The 25,738-nt window shown below is 37.7% G+C and overlaps 2 protein-coding genes across 6 annotated transcripts in view; one reads left to right on the forward strand and one right to left on the reverse strand.

Moving 5' to 3' along the window:
• The window catches only part of PHF20 (PHD finger protein 20), a 171,277-nt gene extending 159,698 nt beyond the window's left edge, over positions 1-11,579 (reverse strand). The window contains exon 1 of one of the 2 annotated variants that reach the window (XM_042931062.1): positions 11,559-11,579. The gene's annotated coding sequence lies outside the window, so the exon portion shown is untranslated. Of the gene's footprint in view, positions 1-11,511 lie in introns of both variants that reach the window. The other variant, XM_042931060.1, reaches the window with a different exon arrangement.
• A 175-nt stretch (positions 11,580-11,754) lies between these two features.
• Positions 11,755-25,738, forward strand: part of RBM39 (RNA binding motif protein 39) — a 30,371-nt gene continuing 16,387 nt past the window's right edge. For 2 of the 4 annotated variants that reach the window (XM_042931082.1, XM_042931083.1), the window contains exons 1-8: positions 11,755-12,074; positions 12,694-12,757; positions 14,531-14,580; positions 19,120-19,314; positions 21,649-21,714; positions 21,811-21,864; positions 23,635-23,752; positions 24,853-25,005. In XM_042931082.1, coding sequence (XP_042787016.1) covers positions 12,707-12,757; positions 14,531-14,580; positions 19,120-19,314; positions 21,649-21,714; positions 21,811-21,864; positions 23,635-23,752; positions 24,853-25,005 — 687 coding nt within the window. In that variant the 5' untranslated portion in view covers positions 11,755-12,074; positions 12,694-12,706. The remainder of the gene's footprint in view (positions 12,075-12,693; positions 12,758-14,530; positions 14,581-19,119; positions 19,315-21,648; positions 21,715-21,810; positions 21,865-23,634; positions 23,753-24,852; positions 25,006-25,738) is intronic. The other 2 variants (XM_042931085.1, XM_042931086.1) reach the window with 1 other exon arrangement.

Raw genomic sequence — 25,738 nt, forward strand, 5'->3', positions numbered from 1 at the left:
CTCTGCTGTCAGAGAGCCACTTCAGATCCCCTGTCCCTCTCTCTCTACACCTCCCCCCACCCCGCGCGTGCTCTCTCTCTCTTTCAAAAATAAATAAACTTTAAAAAAAAGTAAAAAAAAAATAACTGAAGGGAAGAAAAATGAATTAACTAAAAGAATAATTTTAATTGAGGGTGATGGGGAAAGACACACATAGAAGGTAGCATTTGAACTGGACCTTGAAGACTAAATATCAGATCCCTACATACCGGTCGTCATTCATGTTAAGGAGGCAGAAACCACATTTTACCAAAGAGAATTTAATATAATGGATTGTTAACTATATAACTGAGGAAGTAAAATGAGAAATCGAAGGTATCACATTGGTAGTAATTGCAGGAACAGCTACCACTCCTAGGGCTTAGGAAACAAAGGGAAGAGGTTGGAATTATTAAAACACAAAACTTAAAAATAAACAAATAAATACATAAACAAACAAATAAAGGAAGGGCCAAACAGAGCTGAAATTCAGATGTCTGAAGAGAAGGTGCTGCTTGGCAGGTGCTTGTGTCTGTGAATTCAGAGGAAGGGCCCCATGGGGTTCGGACCCAGACCGGCCAGTAGAAGACACTGGGCAGTCAGTGCCAGTGTCTCTGAAGAGGGAATAATGAGACTGGTTCTATGAGTGTTGTAAAAACTGCAAACTGATTGAGCTGCTGTAATGGGAAGGAGCTGCCACTGCTAGAATTGAAGCTTTGCTGGATGCCACAGAGGGCAACAGAAAGCAAGCAGGAAGGCTTCCATCGTTCCTTGTGAGCCTTGCAGTGTTCTTCTAGTGGTCTCTATTAGGCGAGCTTAACAGAGAGCCAGTAGGCAAAGGCAAAGTATTTGCAGAGTCCCAACCCCAAAATCATAAAGCAGAGGGTAGATTTGGAGCTGAAAAAATATCTAATAACTGACTCACCTGATAGGCAGGCTTTGCATGGTCTGGCTTTTCATAAGCTTCTTTGCTACAGTCACATAACCTTCTGGCAGATCCTTAAAGACAGCATACTTCCTCCTGCTACCAGGCCTTTTGCATATTCTATTCTTTGACTGAACTGTTCTTTACCTATTAAATGCTATTCCTTGCACTAAATCTTCCTTTAAAATGTTTTCATAACACCTTAAACTTCTCTTGTAGCATTTGTCACAGTTGTACATCTTTTTACTCGTTACAGTCTTTTGATTAACTCCTGCCTCCTCCAACTAGATTGTAAGTTCCAGGAGGGCAGGGGCCATGACTGTTTTTGTCCTCCTTTGTTTTCCCAGTGCCTGGGACTGCCACATAGTAAAAATTCAGTATATATTTGTTAAAGGAAATATTTCAATATCCTGGAAATGGAGAATGAAGCCATTACACGATAAGATATATATATTAGAAAGCAGAGATTTGGGGCCTTTTCATTTCCATTTTCTCCCTCCAGCATATTGTTCTAGAGGATCCTTTTCTTTTTCTTTTTTTCCCTTCTTTTTTACTGAGGTAAAATTCATATAACATAAAATTAATCATTAACCATGCTAATATGTCTAATTTTTGGCATTTAGTACATTCACAATGTTATGCAACCATAACCACTAGCTAGTTCCAGAACATTTTCATCATACCAAAAGGAAATCTCATACCCATTAAATAGTCACTCCCCATACTTCCCTCCCCACACTCCCTGGCAACCACTGGTCAGCTTTCCATCTTTATGGAATTACGTATTCTGAATGTTTCTTTCCTTTTCTTTTTTCCTTTCTTTTTTCCCTTTCTTTCTTTTTATTTATGTTGATGTTGGGGGAGAGAGAATCCTAAGCAGGTTGTCAGCACGAAAAATGATGCAGGGCTCAATCTCACAAACTGTGAGTTCATGACCTGAGCCCAAATCAAGAGTTGGATGCTTAAATGACTGAGCGACCCAGGTGTCCCTGAATGTTTCCTATGATAATACATTTCCTATGATAATACATTGTGTCTGGCTTCTTTCATTTAGCATAATGTTTTTGAGGTTCATTTACTTTGTAGCATGTATCAGTACTTCCTTTTTATGGCTGAATAATATTCCATTATTTGGATATAAACACAGTTTATGCATTCATCAGTTGATAAACATTTGGATTGTGTCCATTTTTTTGGTTATAACAAATAGTAGTGCTATGAAAATTTGTGTATAGTATTTGTTTGAAAACATATTAAGTATTTTTGAAACAAGATCAAGAGTCACATGGTCTACCGAGTCAGACAGGTCCCCTGAAAATACATCTTCAGTGCTCAGGTCTATACCTAAGAGTGAAATTACTGGGTCACGTGGTAATTCTATATTTCACCTTTAGAGAAACTTGCCAAACTGTTTTCCACAGGAGTTGCACCATTTTACATTTCCACCAGTGATGTCTGAGTGTTCTACTTTTTCCACATTCTTGCTAACATCTCTATTTTCTTTTGCAACCACTGCATACAAGTCATGTTCATGCTGCATAGATTCCAACTCAGATGTTTCACTTATATAAGGATGTAGGACTTGGTTATTTAGAGATATTTAGACGTATAATGTCTCTTTGGGCTTCCTCCAGAAAATAATTGCTAAGGACTTATTTTTTTCCGGCTCCAAAAAAGAATGAATGAGCCTACTAAATACATCCTTTTTTTTCTGGGCTGTTCATTGTACAGGACCATTCACTCATATCATGTAATCACATGCTTTCATTCAAAATCATTGTGTGTTGATGCTTCTTTTGTTTTTCATCCATGATTTTCAAGGTATATCTCCATCTTGTGATGCCTCGTCAGCAGGATCCTCCTATTGCTAGATTCGCTTAAATCCCAAATCTTTTGCAGTGTTATGCTTGATTGCATTTCTTTTTGCTTCCATTAACAGATTTTTTTTTCCACTTGACTACTGTTTATTGAGGATCCATCATGAGCCTGTTTCAACCCCACAGCATCCTTACACTGGGCCCTACAGAGGAGGGACAGAAGGGGGCTAGACAGTGACTGCAGCTTGAGGCCCTGTTCTGCCGCAGGACCGACATCAAGTGTCCGTATATGTCTGCCAGCCAAATGAATGGGTCATCCGAGCATCAAACCCATTTCCCAGAAAATAGTGAGGTTCAGGAGAGAAGTTATCTGGACCCAAGGACTGCTGTGGGGGAGGTTCTGACCTGCTGTACTTTCCTTTCCTCCCTTCAGGGTGACCTGTTAGCAGATACTTTTTTTAAGATTTATTATTATCATTGTTTCTTCATTTTTGAGAGAGAGAAAGAGAGACAGAGTGTGAGCAGGAGAGGGGCAAAGAGAGAAGGAGATGCAGAATCTGAAGCAGGCTCCAGGCTCTGAGCTGTCAGCACAGAGCCTGACATGGGGCAGGGCCTGAACCCATGAACTGTGAGATCATAACCTGAGCCAAAGTCAGTCACTCAACTGACAGAGTCCCAAGATTGTTTATTACTTTTAAGTAATCTCTATACCCAATGTGGGGCTCGACCCTATAACCCTGGGATCAAGAATTTCATGCTCTACCAGGTGCCCCCCTATTAACAAATACATTTTTAAAAAATGTTTATTTATTTAAACTTATTTATTTATTTATTTATTTAGAGAGTACGGGGAGGAACAGGGAGAGAGAGGGGGAGAGAGAGAATCTGAAGCAGGTACCATGCTGTCAGCACAGAGCCCGATATGGGGCTTGAACCTACAAATTGTGAGATCATGACCTGAGCCAAAATCAAGAGTCTGATGCTCAGCCAACTGAGCCATTTTTAGCCTCATTAGCAGACATTTTTAAACAATACACTGCCTCCTAAATTGCAATGTTTTATTCAGTTCTCTGGTAGTCAAATCAGGATATTTTAGGATAAATATATATTGCTTTGTCTGGTTCTCTATTCCTGCTTCTACCATTCCTTCACTTTAAATATTACTTGATTTGTATGCATTTGTCAAACTCATCTATTAGTACAGTTAAGATTTGTGCATATCACTGTAAAATTTACCTCCTTAAAAAAATCATAACTACTAAATTCTAGCTAAGAATAGGCAATGCTGGAGCGCCAGGGTGGCTCAGTCTGTTAAGTTTCCAACTTCGGCTTGGGTCATGATCTTACAGTCTGTGAGTTCGAGCCCAGGATCGGGCTCTGTGTTGACAGCTCAGAGCCTGGAGCCTGCTTCAGATGTTTCTCCCTCTCTCTCTGCCCCTCCCCCCTGCAAAAGTAAATAATAAACATTAAAAAAATAAAAAATAAAAGAATATGCAATGCTGAAGTGTTTAGTGATAAATGTACTGATGTCTATAATTTATTCAAAAAGTGTTAAAGGGGTGCTTGGCTGGCTCAGTCAGTGGAGTACTCAACTCTTGATCTCGGGGTTGTGAGTTTGACCTCCACAATGGGTGTAGAGATCACTTAAAGATAAAATGTTTTTAAGACTTTTTTTCTTAAAATATATATTTTTTAATATTTATTTTTGAGAGAGAGAGAGAGAGGGAGGAGGAGGGGGAGGGGCAGAGTGAGTGAGAGGGAGACACAGAATCTGAAGCAGGATCCAGGCTCCGAACTGTCAGCACAGAGCCCAAGGAACCCACGAACCCAGTGATCATGATCTGAGCTGAAGTCAGTTGCTTAACCGACTGAGCCACCCAGGCGCCCCATTAAGATTTTTTTCAGTGTTTATTTTTGAAAGGCAGGGAGGGGCAGAGAGAGAGGTGGACAGAAGATCTCAAGTGGGTTCTGAAGAGCCCAATGCAGGGCTCAAATTCATGAACCTTGAGATCATGACCTCAGCTGAAGTTGGATCCTTAACCAACTGAGCTGCCCAGGTGCCCCAAAGATAAAATCTTAAAAATAAAAAATTAAAAAAATTGAAAATTAAGCTGGATGAAGGGATAGACAGAGGGTTGGTACATAGTTATGTGATAAAGCAAACATTACAAAATATTAAATGTAAAATAGGTGGGGGCACCAGGAGGGCTCAGTTGGTTAAGCATTCAACATTTGATTTCGGCTCAGGTCATTATCTCATGGTTCATAAGAAGGAGCTCTATGTCGGGTTTCATGCAAACAGCACAGAGCCTGCTTGGAATTCTCTCTCTCTCTCTCTCTCTCTCTCTCTCTGCCCCTTCCCTGTGTGAGTTCTCTCTCTCTCTCTCTCTCTGTCTCTCTGCCCCTTCCCTGTGTGAGTTCTCTCTCTCTCTCTCTCTCAAAATAAAGAAATAAACTTTAAAAAATGAAAATAGGTGGTAGGCACATATACAATGATCTCAACTGATAATTTTCATAATAAAATGTTGAAAAAATACTCAACTCTATAATGATCTACATCAATCAGCTCCTTCCAGAAGATTCTGTGACCACTTGCATCATAGTCTGATCCCATCAATTAATTTCATTTGATATAAATAAATAAACAGATTTAGAGGAATAAATGGGATAATGTATAGAAAATAGTTTACAAACTATTGTCATTTAAATATGCTATTATTAATAGTATGATGTTCAAGGTATTGAGTTCATGCAAAATTTTAATGCAAAACACTATGTTGAACATGATTTTTGTTCCTTCAGGTGTTTCCTAACTAAACTGGAAACTGATTTTAGAGAGAGAGGGAGAGAATCTTTTTTTTTTTTTTTTTTTTTGAGAGATAGAGAGAGAGGGAGAGAGAGGGAGAGCATGGGGAGGGGCAGAGAGGAGGGACAGAGGATCCAGAGCAGACTCCAAGCTGACAGCAGAGAGCCTAACTCAGGGCTTGAACCCACAAACTATGAGATCATGACCTGAGCCACAGTCAGAAGCTTCACTGACTGAGCTATCCATGTGCCCCAGGGAGACAGAATCTTAAGCAGGCTCCATGCTCAGGGTGGAGGTCTATTCGAGACTCAATCTCAGGATGCTGAGATTGTGACCTGAGCTGAAATCAAGAGTTGGGTGTTTCACCAACTAAACTACCCAGCGATGCCTTGAGACTGTGCCTTTATTTTGTACCCACAAATCAGCCTGCAGAGTGCTGAAAATACTGAAGCCTCTAAATTTTTATTTTTTATATATATTAAAAAATTTTTTTTTTAAATTTTTGTTTTTCAACGTTTTTAATTTATTTTTGGGACAGAGAGAGACAGAGCATGAACGGGGGAGGGGCAGAGAGAGAGGGAGACACAGAATCGGAAACAGGCTCCAGGCTCCGAGCCATCAGCCCAGAGCCCGACGCGGGGCTCGAACTCACGGACCGCGAGATCATGACCTGGCTGAAGTCAGACGCTTAACCGACTGCGCCACCCAGGCGCCCCTAAAAAAATTTTTTTAAGGTTTATTTATTTTTGAGAGAGAGACAGAGACAGAGACAGAGTGTGAGTGGGGGAGGGGCAGAGAGCAGGAAGGAGACACAGAATCTGAAACAGGCTCCAGGCTCTGAAGTGTCAGCACAGAGCCTGATGCAGGGCTCGAAATCATCAATAGTAAGACCATGACTTGAGCTGAAGTTGGACACTTAACTGAGTGAGCCACCCAGGCACTGGAGTTCTAAATATTTATTGAATCAATCAGTAAATGGCATATTTCACTGATAAAACTCCAAAAGAATGTTCTAAATTCTATTTTGTTATAGTGTATTGAATATTTTCATTTTTATTTTCAAGGTAAAATAGTGTTTTGGGAAATCCTGTTGCCCGTGGGATGGACAGATGGGCTGTATTGTCATCTTATTCATGAGTGCCTCTTAATGTTCTTGATTTCCTTAACTATGGGAGTTTAAAACACTGTATTTTTGTGACCAAATATTAAACTCTGGCAAAAACATTGATTGTTGCTTCCTTATCTAGTTTACACAGGATCTTAAGAAACTGTATCTTAAGTTTGAGGAACAGGATTCTTTGTTGGTGATACCAAGCAAAATTATTATGAGAGTACATGGCATCAACCTGAAATACATGGTTAGTAATGTACCCCTGAAAAATCTCTTCTTTGAAGGACTAATCATTCTCAAGCTGATGAACATTCCTTTAGGATATGTCACTAAAACGTCCCTGACATTATGGCCAGTAGACAGACAAATCTTTGAAACAAATGCCAAATTCAATCAGTAAATTGATTAGATAACAAAGTACTAAGGGGAAGGATTGATAGTTTCATATACCCAAATCAGGCAAAATCATAGGGGTGGAAAAATTATTTCTATCTATATGAAGAGCCTTGAGATTCTTGATGTCATAATGACTTGGGAAAGAAAACAAAAAGGTTCATTATGCCTGTCAGTGGCTCAAGAATATTGCCGGAATCTATCAGGCAGGTTATGCAACCACAGTCTTTGGTCCAGGTCAAAAACTCTGGCCAAAAAGGAACCTTGGTCTTCTGAGATAGTGTATGAATTCTTTTGGGATGTCAATCTCAAGTTTTTTGAGATAATAAAATCTTCTCTTATGGGTGTGTTTTTACAAAGAGAGGTTTAAATTTAAATATATATATAATGTCTTAAAACATTTATGTTGTTTTGAGATACTTTGAACCATTCTTAAAAATTTTAAGTTTATTTATTTATTTAGAAAGAGTGTATGTGTGGATGGGGGTGGGGCAGAGAGGGGAGAGAGAGAATCCCAAGCAGGCTGTGTTTTCAGCTTGGACCCGGATTTGGGGCTCAACATGGGGCTTGATCCCACGAACAGTGAGATCATGACCTGAGCCAAAATCAAATGCTGAACAGACTGAGCCACCCAGGCACCCCAGGGATACTTTGTATGTATAATTAAGTTGTAATGTTTAAGAGAATTTTGCATATTTAAGATTCTAATTAAATATGTGTAATTGAGTAATTGAGTTGAGACTTATGATTTTAATTGGAAAGGTATAGGAGACTACATTAGAAAATTTTAAGAAAAAGAAAATTTTCTTGGATACTATTTTTAATCTTATTTTTTAAACTTACATCCAAATTAGTTAGCACATAGTGCAACAATGATTTCAGGTGTAGATTCCCTAATGCCAGAAAATTTTAAGAAACTAAGACTGACTACACTTGTTATCAAAAAAAAATTTTTTTTAATTTTTATTTATTTTTGAGAGAGAGACAGAGTGCAAGCGGGGGAGGAACAGAGAGAGAGAGAGAGAGGGAGACATCGAATCCAAAGCAGGCTCTAGGCTCTGAGCTGTCATCACAGAGCCCAATGCGGGGCTTGAACTCACGAACCTTGAGATCATGATCTGAGCTAAAGTCAGATGCTTAACTGACTGAGCCACCCAGGCGCTCTTATACTTGTTATTTTTTTAAAAAGATTTTATTTACAAAAAAAAAAAAGATTTTATTTACTTAAAAAATGCAAATATCAAAAATAGCATTAAAAATTTATTTATTTATTTTTTAGAAAGAGAAAGACAGGGGGCGCCTGGGTGGCGCAGTCGGTTAAGCGTCCGACTTCCGCCAGGTCACGATCTCGCGGTCCGTGAGTTCGAGCCCCGCGTCAGGCTCTGGGCTGATGGCTCGGAGCCTGGAGCCTGTTTCCGATTCTGTGTCTCCCTCTCTCTCTGTCCCTCCCCGGTTCATGCTCTGTCTCTCTCTGTCCCAAAAATAAATAAACGTTGAAAAAAAAAAATTAAAAAAAAAAAAAAAAAAAAGAAAGAGAAAGACAGAGTGTGAGTTGGGGAGGGGCAGAGAGAGAAGGAGACACAGAGTCTGAAGCATGGTTCCAGGCTCTGAGCTGTCAGCACAGAGCCGGACGCGGGGGGCTTGCACCCACAAACTGTGAGATTATGCCCTGAGCTGAAGTTGGACACTTAACTGACTGAGCCACCCAGGCGCCCTAAAAATAGCATTTTCTGTCCATAAAAGTCATACACTGACATCAAAAAACTCACATTGCAAAATATATATACTTTTAATGTTTATTTACTTTTGAGAGAGGGAGAGAGACTGCGCTGCTCAGGCACATGCGTGTGGGAGGGGCAGAGAAAGAGAGAGAGAGAGAATCCCAAGCGGCACCTGCACTGTCATCATGGAGCCTGACTTGGAGCTAGAACTCACAAACCATGAGATCATTACCTGAGCTGAAACCAAGAGTCAAATGCTTAACTGCCAGGTGTCCAGGCAAAATATATTTTTTAAAAGATTTTATGTAATACAAAAATATTTTAGTATTCATTTATTTATTTAAATTTTGGTTAACATATAGTGCAATATTGGTTTCAGGAGTAGAATTCAATGATTCATCCCTTATATTCAATGCTCAGTGCTCATCATAAAAAGTGCTCTCTTTAGTTCCCCCTCACCCATCTAGCCTATCTCCCACGCACCCAAAAGATTTTACTTTCAAGTAATCTCTATATCCAGTATGGGGCTTGATCTCACAATCCTGAGATCAAGAGTCGCATGGTCAGTCGAGGGAGCCTAGGTGGCTGTTGGTTGAGCATCCGACTAAGGCTCAGGTCATGATTTTGCTAGTCCCAAGTTCGGGCCCCAAGTTGGGCTGTGTGCTGACAGCTAAGAGCCTGGAGTCTGTTTCAAATTCTGTGTCTCTTTCCTGCTCTCTGCCCCTTCCCCACTCATGCTCTGTCTCTCTTTCTCTCTTTCTCAAATATAAATAAACATTAAAAAAAAAAAAAAAAAAAAGAGTCACATGCTCCACAGACTGAGCCAGCCAGGCACCCTGACATCTGACATCAGCAAAATAATTTTTTGAATTTTAAAATTCTCTAAGATTAGTATCTATTACATCCTGTATCCCAAGCTTTTGGCTATTGTGTACTCCTCTTTGTACATTATAGAACATAATAATATTCTCGATGGTGGTGATGATTTAAACCAATGACCTTCTGCTTCAAATGACTCGAGAATAAAATGATGAAAGGGGGAAAAATGATGAAAGGGGAATTAATTTACACAGAAAGTCAGTGAGCCAGACAGAGAAAGGTTTTGCAAAATGCATGAAAAGCATATTTTGTTTCGAATATCTTCTTTCAAAACATAAAAAATATATTTGTTTTAGAGACTGAGTTTTCCAGCTGGTGTTTGTGCTCTAAATTTCCAGGTTCTCTCTGGTCATCCTTGAACAGAAAACAATTTAAGAAACATTCAATAATCAAGTGACTGAAGGCTTACAGCCTTCCTATTCCCAAATAAGTCTAGAGGTTCAAGTCAAATTTTGTGCTGTCATGTTCCTAAACGAACAAATTAATAAGGGGCCAGCCACCTTTATACTTTGATATTTGCACAATTAACAAGTCACAATAATGAAAACCAAACGGGAAAAGAGAAAGCAAAAGTTAACTTTGTTTGTTAGCTTGAACATATTATGATTCAGTGTTTTGGGATTTTCAACACAAAAAATTAAGAGGATATGAATTACCAGGAAAAGGAGTAAGGGAATATTACTATGTAAAATCTACTAATCCTCTAAGAGAAACACCTGTGTGGGAGGTTAACCAGAAATGTAAAGCCCCTTTACACCTACATTTCCTTCAAATAATTGTTTAGCAGTAACAGAAGTTCACTTTTCTGAGGATGAAATATTTGCCAGGCACATTATAGACATTATCTCATGTAATCCTCACTATAGCCCCACTAGGTCTGCACTCATTTATCGAGGGTCCCCCTGGGGGAATTCAGTTAGTGAGCATTATCAGCCTAGGGCAGTCTCAAGAAGCTTAGCCTAGTAATTATTACTACCCCCTTCTTCACAAGAGGAGATGGGAGGATAGGCTCTAAGAGATTAACTTACTTGTCCAAGTCCAAGGTCATACAGTGTTGGAGCAGCTACACGAACCAAATTATCTCATGTCAAATCTTACCCTCGATTATTAAGCTATTAATAGACTTATCTGTAAGATTTTTTGCTTCTAATGCCTCGATTTTTTTCAAACATTTTTATCTTAGAGGAGGAAGCCTTAGAGCCAACGACCTCTCTGCTGCCTTCTTTTTCACAGCGTTGACCAAAGAGCAAGTGGTGCTTTTACACTGTAACTGCCAGGTATCTGGGGAGCTTGAGGGGCGAGGAGTCGAGTCCCAGGGGAATGGGGGACTTTTTTTTTTTTTTTTTTGAAGAAATAGCAACCCCAACACAAGGCCAGACTGTAAAATCCCGAGCAGAAAGCTGATTCATTGCCAAAGGAAGTTTATTTTTTTCACCTCCTCATTGCCTTTCTCCACTATTTCCAAGCGTGTTTTGTTAGCAGTGTCTAGCCCACTGACTCCAAAATGCCGGAAAAACCTAGTTTTTATTCTACACCCATATCTCTCTAGCCCCTACCCCTGTACGGTCTCTTCTTGCCTTTCTTCTCACGTGCCTTTCACTTCTTCACCTTTGGCGGATGATCTACACATGACGCTTTTTGTTTTATTCTATCGCCATATGGACTAGATTGCCTTATGGCGACCTTGACAGACACCAGGGTGGGAAGCCCGGGGGAGGGGAGAGGCAGTCAGCTCTGAGAGAAAAACCTTCAGATAACTGTTGAGGAGACGCCACCGGGAGGAGGCAACCACAGAGCTCCACTTAGCGTTCAATTTTTAAAAAGATTGACAGGAAGTGTACCAACTGTCTTTGCTCTAGCTACTTGCGCGGTCTCGCGAGATACGTACGTCCGTGTAGAGGGGGTTTGTCAAAGGCTCCTCTCTGAGTGGGGGATGGGAATATCTGTGGCGCAATCATTGCGCGAGATTGGGCCATGGTCGCTCGGGCCATGCTTACATCTCGCGATATTTCGGCCGGTACGGTCTGGAACTACGGGCAACTTCTCGCGAGAGCCCGTGCTGAGGGCTCTGTGAGACCCCGTGTGTTTGTGTGTGTGTATGTGTGTTGGTGGATGTGAGTACGAGGAAGCAGCGGCCGCCATTTCAGAGAGCTTGTCGAAGCTGTCGCAGGGGTGGATCCTGAGCTGCCGAAGCCGCCGTCCTGCACTTCCGCGCGGGCTCCTCTAATCCCATTGTTTCTTTTAGATTCGCTCGGGCCTATCCGCCCTCGGAGCCCGAAATTCGGGCTGGGCGGTACCGCGGCCTGGGCCTAGCGGCTTAACAGTAGCAACAGCGGCGGCAGCAACAGCAGCAGCCCCCGTCTTTCCGAATACAAGCACCCCAGGGGCCCGAAAGCCCGCACAGGTAAGGAGGTGTCGCGGGCCTGAGTATTGTCAGAGCTTTTCAGAGGTTTAGTTTTCGTCTGGGTTGAGGGGCACTCCTTAGTCGGTGTTTAACGACTTGGTGGGGGGGCAGGTTCTCGAGAAATCGGCTCCATTTCGGCGACCGCGCCCTTATTTTCCGGTCGTGTAGATTTCAGGGTTTTTGGGTGGCAGGGACCCCAGAGAGGCCTAGGGCGGATAGAGACTGGTCCCTTAGAGGCCTGGGGCGGCCGCGACCTCCCAACATGGCGCCAGCCGAACGCTACCATGGCACACAACCCCTCCCAACCGAGGGAGTTTCCCTTTGCCCCTAAAATGGCAGCGCGGGTTTTGCGCGGAAAGAGGCGCTCTCGCTCGAGTCGCGCGCGTTGTTTTTGGAGTTAATTGTATGTAGGCTGCTTTTTGAATGTACGTTTAATGTATTTCTGTCTGTTCAGTCTTGGAGGCATTTCAGATTTAGTTACCAAGACTGGTAAAGTGCATCCCCTTTGGTTATTCCAGGGTTTTTGAAGTATTTTCTGAAGTTTCGGAGTTTGTCGTGTAAGAAGGAAATAGGGCAGAATTGAAAAATGTTTACTCACTGAATTACCTTTATTTTCTAGGCGTTTAGAGAAAATGGCAGACGATATTGATATTGAAGCAATGCTTGAGGCTCCTTACAAGAAGGTGAGAAAAAACATGTCGGTGAGGTTTATTTATTTCTTAATTTAGCATTATCACGAAACTACTGCTGAAATGTAAACTAACCTCCCCGGAGCCCTCTTGATTTACCTTATCAGAGATGCATTACGTGTAACTTACAAAAGTAAATATATGCTATTGATGTAATAATATTGTGCAGTAGTTTCACTTCAGCGTGATGAATAAATGCCCATCTATCTCTCTTTGTAGACTTGCCTAACGATATCTCACCTCTACTCCCATGAATTCACCTTTGATTCCAGTGTGAACTGTCAATCATAAGGTAGTAATTGAGTGACTTATCGCTGTACCGTGGTCCCCTAGGTAAAATGACTCAACTAAGAATTACCAGCTCCAGTTTGGTATAGCAAAAAGGTGAATGTAGTGGTTTGGGAAAATAGCAGGGGTCCAAGAATAACAAAGCATAACCAGTCTGTGGCAAGCAAATCTTTAAATAAGTTTTACAAGAAGAAATGGGTGAGATTTAAATTTTCTTCTATATATATACATATATATATGACTGGTGATAGTAAATATTGAAACAGGCAGGTGATGATCTGCTCAGTTAAAAATTACTAAAATTCTTGGATCCCTGAATAGAAATTTTTTTTTAAAGCAAAGGAGGCAGTATCACAAACTTAAAGTCACTTGATGACTGTTTTTACTGTTCTCCATATTTTATTTTTAATTAGTCCCTGCCATAATATTTCACACTAAAAGCTACAGAGGAATTATTTTGGATAATAGTATAGTCTTTGACCCATTTCAGTATCACAGTAAAAGTAAAGTGTCTTTTCATTCTTTCACCAGTTGGTGGTGAAAATAGCAGTATGCATGCATTATCACTGGTGTCACAAACTGTAAGCTTTGTAAGTTAGGACTTATACTTCTATAACTGATGTGATCAAACTTTGAAAATAAACATTGCACTAAACCTTTTAAAAATAATACGTCTGTTTTGGATTGTATAGCACGACCATGTGGTACCAATATGGATGAATTCTTTCTAGCTTTAAATGGTGTATGTAGTTTTATAATGCTTAGACTCTTGAAGAACTACTTTCTATTTTAATGTTAAGATTCTTGTGTCTTAGTTTAACATGGATGTAGTTCCATGTAAACAGGTATGGAAGTAGGAAATGTTTAGGCTGGACTGGTGGATTATTAATTGACTTTCTTGGGTTCTTGGGAGTCAACATTACTAAAGCAGTGTGAATCCCTGTTTGCTTCAGGGCGAGATGTGTGACAGAGGTGGCATCAAGCTCTTACAGTCCCAACCCTCCAACGGAAATGGGCGAAGATCTCAGGAATGGCATCGGTCACAGGAAATCGATAGTGGCTGGCTGCTAGCATGGCCACTTGGGGCTTAGGCAGAAATAGAGCCATGGTACTGACCAAAGGGACCATAGCACATGGAATAAAACTCAAAACAGGACTTCATTCATGTTTTATAGAAATTCTATTTAACCACTTGAACACTGTAAATCTGGATAACTTAATATCTAACTATATAAGAAAGTAAAATTTAACATGTTAATATGCATTTTTATTTTTGTATCACGATGACTTAATTGTAAGCAACAAAGTGGTTAAACACATACCCATCTAAATTTTTTTATAGCCTTCCATGTTAAATTATAAGCAAGTAATTAGTTTTAAAATTGTTTTGTATTTTCTTATTCCTATTCCCTTTACCCTTTGACAACTTGAAATGTTACCACTTCGTCCTCATGATGTTCTTCTATCAACCCTGCTTAGGATGAGAACAAGTTGAGCAGTGCTAACGGCCATGAAGAACGTAGCAAAAAGTAAGTTATAACAAGGGACCTGGGGTGGGGGGGGGGACCTTTATGTGATTGAGATCTTAAGTTGTGTTCCTGTGGCTATAGCATCAAACTAAAAGTTCTCTTCAAAAGCTTTTGTCTCTTTTAGAAAAGTTGTTCTTTACCTTCTGGGACAAGAAACTATTTGAGGATATGAAACTATGGACTCTTTCCCTAGATTTCAGGATATAGTGTCAGGGACCTTTTGGACACCTTCCCTTCCAAGTCTGTCCATGACAATCTGGATAAGAGTTCCTGTATTACAGCTTGTCTTCTGTCTTAAATTTATTAACTTTGGCTTAATGTTTTGGTGTGTGTTATCAATAAAACTGTTACAATCTACTGAAGATGGGTTAGGAAGAAGAAAAGGTAATAAATAACCAGGCCATGGAAAATATTTGCTCTAAATCACCACTGAAGGAATCAGAGCTGTGAATTATTTATGCTCTTTGCTGCTTAAAGGCCCTTTTTATAGTAACGTTATAGCATAGTTAAGTACTTCTTAGGTGCTTCTTACATGGTTTTTGTTAAGCTTTTTAAACTTCAAGCCTTAAATAGAATAGAGTTTTTTTAAAGTTTTATTTGTTTATACAAGTTACTAGGTTAAATGAGTAACCCATAACAGGAACTCAGTGCTCCATAGTGCAGAATATAGTATAGGATAAGTTTCAATAAAATTGTAAGCAGAACCAGTTTATAAGGTTTGATCCTGTTTTTGGAGTTTTCTTTCAGCTTTAAAATTAATCATTCTTAACATCACTTGGTCATGTTACAAGCATTAAATTGTTTTAGTAGCCTATTTTGTGAACGTACATGACCTCATAATACGTAAAGAAAAAGTGATAACATAGCTGTTTATTTGATTTTTTTGGCTCTCATCCTAGTAAGAGCTCAGAGTGCTTCATAGTACACTACCTTAACATCCTCACAACAATTCTTATTTGGTAGGTTGATAGAGTTTCGCAAAATAGATGAGAAAATTCTTAGTTTGGATTATGCAGGCTTTGTTCTTTTTTTTTTTTTTTTTTATTCTTACACTTCCTCTAAAGTAATATAGTAATGCATTGAATTAAAATGCAATTTGTGGAAAATGTCTTATATTTTATTTTGGTACAAAGTTAGGTGGAGGATCTGTTATAGTTCCTCACTAATCACAACAGATTTTGGGAATTAATCATACTGGGTTTAGTCTTGAATTTTTATAGTTTGAGGCAATCAACCAACCTTTGTGTGGTTTAATGTTGCCTACTTTTAGACCTTTTACTAAAGTCAGTTTCCTAATTAATGACTCTAATTCACAGTTCTTCAATTCATAATGAAAACTAGGAAGGAGTATCCATGTAAATTTAAATTATCTAATCTAGGTGTGGGTAAGGATCTCATCCTGAGTGCCAGCAGGATGAGAACAATGTACTTTAGGGCACAGACTTTCTTTGTTCAACCATTCTCAGCTGTCACTCCTTGCTTCTAACTCAGTCTGCAGTTTATACTTATTTTTATCCTGCATCTAAGCTCATTAAGGCTACCAAGCTTACACAGGACATTTAGTATTAAGCTCTCCATGACTAATGGTTTATGACCTTTATCTAAAGAGTTTTCTGACACTGAATAGAAGAATGGGTAATTTTCTTTCATTGGCTATAGGATAGCCAATTTAAGGGAATGTCTTCTTAAAATAGCCCAACTACCATCTAGTATTTTTTTAAATGTAGAAGTTATTTCTGTCAGACTTCTCAGTCTCCGTTTAAGCTGCTTAAATAAATGGCTTTTTTGTTCAATCAGAAACTTTGCACCCATTTTTCTAAAGGGAATTAATCTTTCAAATTAATTTGGAAGTTATTTAGAAAAAAAATTTTCTATGTAAGGTTAGATGAGATATAGAACAAGTACAGTGTTCTGTGCTTTAGTGTTATGTGTAAGTTCTGTTAATCAAAGGAAAGTGCCATGTTGCATTTTTCATCCTAAAACTTCGTTGTCTTAAAAGCAATTGAGTATTGGGATGCAATTTTAAGGTAGTAAGAAAATGCACTTTTTGAGAAAGTGAGACTTGACTAATAACTAGTAAATGTTTTCTTTTAAAAACACTCAGTTGTATTCTGGTAGTAGTAAAAAGAACTAAGTTTAACACAAACTGGTTATCAATTAGCCTACCTTCTGAAGAACTATACCCCTGAGTTTGGCAAGATCTCAAAGTATGCCTGAGCTTGCCTTCGTGGGAATATTACTAGTGTAATCATTTTTGGAAAGTCTGAACCAGTGTCCATTCAGTTAAGCTCTTTAGGAATTACTCAAAGGATAACAATAAAATGACACAGTTGAAATATATTGGCTACTGTGTGTGGATTATCTATAAATTTTGGAATAAATGACTTTTCTATTTTTTTTCTTATTTTCCAGAGTACTTTGCATTTAAATTTTAGATCTTCTTACATGGAAGAGGTCAAATCCAGTTATAGCAAAACACCTTTACAGCAGAGGCCATATAACCAAAAAGTCCAAAGGCCCAGCCCAGTGGACCATTTACTTCAATGATGTTCAGTACAAAATTCCACTGCCACTAAAGACTTTGGAAAGTCCCTTTTAAGTTGTAACAGGATTTGACTATTAGTGTGGATTATGATAACCCTTCTTTAGTTAACTTAATGTTCTTTCAAGCTGCAGTTTGTTATGGAGAAGTATACTGCTTTCTTAAATTTTTGTCTGGGCTTTTATGAAGAGGATCGTGCTTCTGAATGTCTTAGTATGTTGTTGTCTTTTTACCTGTCTGGGGTTGCCTTCAGATGTGGGTGGGAACTCATCTGTAAAAAGTTCTAGGAAGACTTTTAGTTGAAGTTAGCTCTCCAATTTACCAGTCCTTTCCTTTGGCAGAGGAAGTTTGGGGCCTTAAAAAAAGAGGTAGATTGGGAGGTTGGCTGCCTCTCTGTTATGGGCCATCTAGGAGCAGAGCAAAACTTTATTTGTCCTTTTTGTGGGGGATGGAGTTACTTTTTACTTTGTCCCCTGATGGATTATATGTAGGACTTCTGATTATAGCTATCTCACAGAATTCTTAAGGCTAAGACATAGGGTCAGGTGTTTCAGGCAACAGAGTTGGAATGTTATCTGTTGCCCTTCTGGGCATTGCTTTGATGACTTCTATATAAATAATGAGTGTAGCCTAATTTTCTGTCATGTGCTACCTAGCATATACATTTCTGACAGTCAGGTGGATTATCTTGAAATTTTAGACAAAGTTTCTGCCTCCTTGGAAAGCTCTACATCTCCTTGTGATTGGAGTGTGGGTTTCAAGATTCCAGAAGGTGGGTGTCTTCATTTTCTATTTTCAATGCACTCTAAGATGACCTGCTTACAGGTTCTCTGAGGCAGACTTCAATTGCTCTTGTGCTAACTTTGCTTTGATAAGGACTAAACAGTTTAATTAAATTTTCCAAATGATGTAGAGTTGTCAAAATGTTTTAATGATCTTTTAGCCACTACAAATTGACATTTTAGCGGAATAAGTTTATTTTGAAATGTCTTTCGGTTTATATTGAAATATCTGAAGGCACCTCTAAAATTTGGGTGATGACACAGAGGTACAGATGGTAAGATTTAATTATGAAACGAATGGTTGGTATACTGTGAAGAACACAGAAATGACAGATATGACTGACTGGCTTTTTTACCTTTCAGAGTTTGAGATTTTATAAAGACTGATAAAGGTGTTGATCCTTGTTTTTGATTGCACCCCACAGGCTTGTGTAAAATGACATCCTCCCCATTTTCTGGTGTACTCGTTATAACTTTTAATAGACAATATCTGAAAAACAGGGAGGAGGGCACTTGTTGGGATGAGCACTGGGTGTTGTATGGAAACCAATTTGACAATAAATTATATTTTTTAAAAAAATCTGAGAAAGATCACATTAAAGTCTAGATGTATCAGAATGCGTTTTATTGCATTAGTTCTATCGTCCTTTGTCATTACTTGTAATTTTCCCAGGAAAACCAAAATATTGATGCTTGTATGGCCCTTTGAGAGTATAAAATACTTGTATTCATACATGTAAATTGGGTCAAATTTGGCTCATGTAAGGGAAATTAAGTTTATTTTTATGTAAATTTTTGTGTATGACCCACTGTTTCTTCAATGTTAACATTCTATTATAAATTTGATTTTATTACTGTATCTTGTAGATTACAGTAAATCTCTTTGTTGGCCAGTTATGTTGGTCACACTTTAAGAGTTCAAGTTTTGATCTTCTTCCTCCCAATAAATCATTTCCTTGTTAAAGCTGTAACTGACTCAAGAGAGATCATTAATAGTCCCTGCTCTCTCAAATGATTGTCACTGTCTGCTGATTTTAAGTAGTAGAAAGAAGGCAAAGGTGGGGTGCTATTTACCTTACCTAGGAATTATTTTTCCATAAGTATGATTATGTATCATAGTAGTAAAAATAGCAAGATAAATTTTTAAAAAGATTTCTGACCATAAAAGGAAGTAATCTTAAGCTAGCAAGATAATAGTAATTTTTTTCTTCTCAGGAGGAAAAAAAGCAAGAGCAGAAGTCGTAGTCATGAACGTAAAAGAAGCAAAAGTAAGGAACGGAAACGAAGTAGAGATAGAGAAAGGAAAAAGAGTAAAAGCCGTGAAAGGAAGCGAAGTAGAAGCAAAGAAAGGAGACGAAGCCGCTCAAGAAGTCGAGATCGCAGATTCAGAGGCCGCTACAGAAGTCCTTAGTATGTAACTATAGTTACAGTGATTTTGGTTTTAGAGTCATTCTCTGGGTGTACATAAAACAATTTAACCTGGAAAATTTGCATTGTAAAATTTTGTTTTTCATTACGACTAGTTAAAAAGCATTAGATGAGGTATTGGCATTGAAAAGTCTAGCAAAGTAGAAATACAGCATGTGGACCAGTACATAACATTTGTATTACTAAGCATACAGATTTTCTGTTACTCCATCTAAAATATTTTAACTGTATGCCATGTAAACTAGACCAAAGCACTGCAGTGCTTAAAAAACTTGATATTGTAGTACCAAATATTTGAAAGCTTAAAGGTGTGTGAGCTATTTAAATTTTCTTTACTGAACATAAATTAAAAATTTTAAAGCTCAAATAGATAAGTTATAAATGTAATTAGTCAAATATGTAGCTAATCTTGTCTGGCTGTTTTCAGCTGAAATGACAGACCATTTGTGAATTTGGTGTATGCTCCTTGATAATGATCAACTTGGGGCTCATCACATTTATGTTTAAGGTTTTTAAAAATAGACGCTGATAAAAATGCTTTGAAATTACTCTGGAAATTTGAATGTGGTTATGTAACAAGTTGGAAATATATTTTATTACGGTCATTTTAAAAACTGTATTAATAAAGTTTGGAAGGAACCTACCTACAACTCTTAAGGATTGCTTCTAGCTAGCAATTCTTAGTGCTTTAAGATGTTCTTTCCTCTTAATGAACATACTGTTGTAAACTGTGGGAGTTATTTTAAAATTAACACTCTTGAATGGTTGGAGATGGAATTCAAAGACAAACAGACCTCAATAAGACATTTGGCTCTTTCACTTGTGCAAGTTAACACTCCAAGCTTGAGCTTTCTCATCTTTTAAGAAGAAGGTAATAACTGACAGATAAATTTAATGAGTTGAATTGAGAAGAGAATGAAAATAAAGCACCCACATTAACTGCTATTCATGAAATGTTTTAGTATTATTTGAAGCCATTAAAGTTATTAACACTTTGGATCCTGATTCTGGGTCTTTAACCTTTAAAATAAAAAGGATTGAACTCCTTGTTTTCTACTTTCTTCCTAGCTGCTTATCTCATAAACAATTTAAGAGCTGAAAGAGGACACAATGTTGCTTTAATTCCAGATGCTGTATTAAAAAGTACTTTGTTTTTTTGTCCAATTTATCAAAAATTACCATATTCATTTTTACCAGAATGAATTAAATGGGGGAGGATTACTTTAATAAATTCTGAATATGGTTTATCTAGAGTAATGAAAGCTTGAAGTCAGCCTGTAATCCTAGTCTGACTTCAAAGTGATTTAGTTCTCACATTTGTTTTCATGTGATCTTTAATTTATCCATTAAATGTATACTCTTAATTCTGGTTATTAGTCTGAATGGCAAAGGACCCATTTAACATATAACTTTATTTGGAACTGCTTGGATGTTGCAGGTGTGCATAGAGTCCATGAAAACGAGTCCAAATGTGGATCACATACCACTGTTTTGTTTTGTTACCCTTCCTGAAAAGGATAGTAGGATGAGCACTAAAGGACATCTGACCTGTCCCTTTAAGTTAGTTTGGTCTTTCAGAATAAAAGATCCAGAAACTATTGGGCCTTTTTAAGATTCAGAATAAAATTGTGTTATAACAGTTACCTTTATAATATTTTCGAAAACATGCTTTTATTATGTCAAGTTCATAAAACATTTTTTGAGATAATAATTTTCTTCACATCTTTACTATGGAATATTTTGCCACAAAAGTATGACACATAAACTTCTTTCATGCAGTCTCTGAGACTTAACTGTTATATGGAAAAGAAGTTTTCATGATGTTAAAGAATTAGTTCCTTGTTTTTAAACATTCCTCAAACAAGAAAACACGTATGAATATTGTATATGTACGTGCATACAAATGTATTCCTGAGAAAGGATCTGCAAAAATACACACCAAATTGTTAACTGCAGTTATTCTGGTGTGAGGGAAGTTCAGGGTGACTTATTTTCACTTCTTTTTTTTTTCTCTTCTCAGGAATGTATTCATAGTGTAAAAAGAATTATAGACTGAAAATGAGGGTGAGATTTTTTAGATTCTTAACAATCTTGAGGCTGTAACCTTTGGTCTCGGCACCTCTCAGTGGTCCAGGATGGATAAATATAAGAGCAGTTTGCCTGGGATAATTAAGAGAAAAAGTCTCTATTTTCTCTTCATAATTGAGGTGGAAAAGAATCAGCCTGAACAATGTTAAACTTGCTGGAGAGCGCATGAACGCGATCTTAGCAAGACCCTAACCCTGTAACTAGTGTAATTTTGTGTTTCCTTTTTAGCTCCGGACCAAAATTTAACAGTGCCATCCGAGGAAAGATTGGGTTGCCTCATAGCATCAAATTAAGGTTTTTAAACATACTTCTGAATTGTTTAAATTGTTTTTCAAGGAACTGATGTGGTGTACTTGTTTGGGTAATTTCTGAAACTTTTTAACTTTGCAGCAGACGACGCTCCCGAAGCAAAAGTCCATTCAGAAAAGACAAGAGCCCTGTGAGGTAGCTGTTGTCCCTATTTTTTTTTTTTTTTTTCCTTTAGCACTTTAAGCTTTTATAAAGCTTTTACAGTGTATGTTACTATTAATTAACATTTTGTAATTTGGACAGTATTTGTACTATATCTTCTGTGGGTAGTACTGGGATACTGTTAAATCAGTGTGGATTTGTAAGTTTTCATTTTAATTTCGTATTACTAAGAATGGAGCAGTAATTAATGTGTAGATCTTACATGTGTTCTTAAATCACTTGTAAGTAAATTTTTTTAATGGTAGCTATAGAAAATTTTAAGTAGACTTTGCTTATCTTTGGAATTAATAAATTTTACTAATGTAGCTTCATGGGAAAGTGGTTGTAACTATCACAAGTTTTATCATTTGGCTGTCTTTACTGAGATAAAGTACTTCCATTTCCAAAGTTTTAGCCAGGTTTGTTTGTTTCTAAGTAGTAATCTTAATGTTCTCGAATCTTTGAGTTAATTTTCCTCTTAAATATAAGACCTCCCTATCACACCTTCTATTTATTTTGGCTCAAGGAACACTTTGGTATATGGCAGCATTATTCTTTACTGATATTCTGGCTTCCCTTAAAGGGCACCTTTTAACTTAGAGGTTATTACTTGTTATATTTGTTTGATATATTGTAATCCTAAGATTTGATGAAAACCTTAATATTTTTAAAAGCTCTTTTTTGTAACACGGAGCTTTTCACTCTTTAATATTTACTTTCCTAAGAAAATCCCCTTTAGTTTTCATTTTATGGATGCAGTCTAGCTTTGTACCTCTGTTTTATATGTTTAAAATTAGCTGATTCCTCAAGGAAATGTGCCAGAATTTTGTAGGTAGAATACTTCAAAAGTACTTCCTGACAATGCTTAGAATGCGGATAAGAGCATATTTGTGCTTATGTCTCTAAGGATTCACTTAGAACCTTAACCTTAGTGATGTTTTCTAATAAATAATGTTAATAGATGCTTGTGTTTCTTCCTCAAAATTCATGAAATTAAGTTTCATCTCTTGTGCTTTTTTACTTAACTCAGGCACTTTAGTTCCCTCCATATAATCAGAAATGCTGTCAGTTATCAAGGCTATATGTAAAAATAATTAAGTTGAATTCCACTGCTGATAATTTGTCTATATAATTTCCTGCTTTTCATTTTTGATTTGCTTATGGGTACTGTTTCTGTATTTTATAACCGTCAAGAAACATTCTTTTGGATACTAAATTTGTAGAGTCTTACGAGACTGATCTAATAAACAACCAGCTCGTTATTCCATATATTTATCTCAGTTTGTTAAATAAAAAAATCAGGAAAAAATTTCAGAATAAAATAGTTCTCATAACTTGGAGTTCAGCATTTGTGATTGTCAGACTATTTCACTGTATGATTTTGTTTTGGGAAATCATTCCTTCCACTACAGTCTGATACTTGTAGTTAGTTATTTTTAGTGACTCTTATTAAACTCGGGTTTCTGATAGTTTTTTTTATTATTCTGTATAAATTACTGTTTGTAAAATTGCCAGGCCAATGGACTTCTGTCCTGGTACCATGTGAGGTATTATCAGAAGAAACATCTAGTAACTGTCGTCTTGTTGAAGGAATTGAGTCACAGTGAATTATTTTATGGATGTTTTGTATAAATCTTAGTGAAATATTCATTTTTTGAATAGTGACAAACTACTTTTGTTAAAGTTTATTCTATTTATTGAAAATGAATTTTAAAAAGTAAAAATAAGAGCGTAAGTTATAAAATTAATTTTTATTCCTGTTAGGGAACCTATTGATAATCTAACTCCTGAAGAAAGAGATGCAAGGACAGTTTTCTGCATGCAGCTGGCAGCAAGAATTCGCCCAAGGGATTTGGAAGAGTTTTTCTCTACAGTAGGAAAGGTAAGTTTTTAGTTTATTCGGGGAGATCAAGTATGTGAGAAGTGCAAACAATATTTTTATTACTTCTTTTTAGAGAGCACTGGTGAGGTAGAGAGAATCTTACGTAGGGTGCACACTCAGTTCTGATCTCCAATGCAGGGCTCGATCCCACAACCCTGGGATCATGTCCTGAGCCAAAATCAAGAGTCAGACACAACCAACTGAGCCACCCAGGTGTCCCAACAAAAAAACATTTTTTAAAAAATTTTATTTATTTATTAAAAAAAAAAATTAAAACGTTTATTTATTGAGACAGAGCACGAACAGGGGAGAGTCAGAGAGAGAGAGGGAGACACAGAATCTGAAACAGGCTCCAGGCTCCGAGCTGTCAGCACAGAACCCAACGCGGGGCTTGAACTGACGGACTGTGAGATCATGACCTGAGCCGAAGTTGGACGCTTAACCAACTGAGCCACCCAGGCGCCCCCCAAATTTTTTTTTTAACGTTTATTTATTTTTGAGACAGCATGAACAGGGGAGGGTCAGAGAAAGAGGGAGACACAGAATCCTAAACAGGCTCCAGGCTCCGAGCTGTCAGCACAGAGCCCGACACGGGGCTCGAACCCACCGACTGCGAGATCCTGACCTGAGCCGAAGTCGGACGCTTAACCGACTGAGCCACCCAGGCGCCCCAAAAAAACATTTTAATAATAACGTTAATATGTTAGGTTGAACTAGAGAATATTTAAACATCAAATCTTTTGATTTGTTTGAAATTCAGTTAGGGAATTTTTTTTGCGCAGCATTTCTGTTTTACTTCACTTGGAAGTTAATAGTATTGGAAATAATAACCATTATCACACATTCATGAGAAGTAGAAGTGGACTGACAATTTTACTTATTTTAAACCATTGTTGGGGAGGGGAGGGTGCCTGGCTGACTTAGTCTAGAAGATATATGACTCTTAATTGCAGGGTCATCAATTCTTGCCCCACATTGGGCGTAGAGATTATTTAAAAGTAAGCAAATAAAACCACATTGTCAGTAAAATAAAAAATAATGGTTTATAGTGGATGGTTGCATAAAGAGAACCTTGTATTAAGTGTTTGTTTTCTTTTTAGGTTCGAGATGTGAGAATGATTTCTGATAGAAATTCAAGACGTTCCAAAGGAATTGCATATGTGGAGTTTGTTGATGTTAGCTCGGTGCCTCTAGCAATAGGATTAACTGGCCAACGTGTTTTAGGAGTGCCAATCATAGTACAAGCATCACAGGTAATTTTTTTCTTGGTTAGGAATTTGATTAGCGATAGTACAAGAAACCTGCTCTTAATGTTATGCTGTAGTACCTTATATAATCATGAATTATTGAGTTAGATGTTCTCAGAACAGGTTTGTTTCTTTTTTGTCTTCATTACTTTGATAAAAAGTATAATTTTAACAATATTCTGTTCGTGTTTTTTTTTTGTTTATGTAATTTTGAGAGAGGGGCAGAGAGAGATTCCCAAGCAGACTGCTCTGTCAGCACAGTGCCCAATGTGGGGCTTGAACTCACAAACCGTGAAATCATGACCTGAGCCGAGTCAGATGCTTAACTTACTGAGCTATCCAGGCACCCCCATCTTGTTCTAATATAAGTCTTGAATATCTATTTCATGAAAAAGACTTGAGACCGTGGTCTATAATTTTATTGATTTGTGGTGATTCATTGAGTATAGAAGCATTGAAGAGCATGTTTACTGCTGCTTTTTTAAATGGAGTGATTTTGACACTTCTAATAAATTTTAATATTTTTATTGTTTTATAATGCATCTTACGATGCATAATGTATAAGATTTTATAAAATGTTAAGAGTAGTTTGAATAACTATCAGTTACTAGCATTTCTTGAAGGTAAGATGTTTCAAACTAATTTTCAGAAAGTCTTCTGGTTAAAATGTCTTCTGTTCCTTTTTGCTGGTACTTTATAGTGAGTAATGCCTTTGGGAAATGAAATTAGCATTAGCAAT

Source organism: Panthera leo, chromosome A3 (assembly GCF_018350215.1).
Source record: "Panthera leo isolate Ple1 chromosome A3, P.leo_Ple1_pat1.1, whole genome shotgun sequence".
Lineage (NCBI taxonomy): Eukaryota > Metazoa > Chordata > Mammalia > Carnivora > Felidae > Panthera > Panthera leo.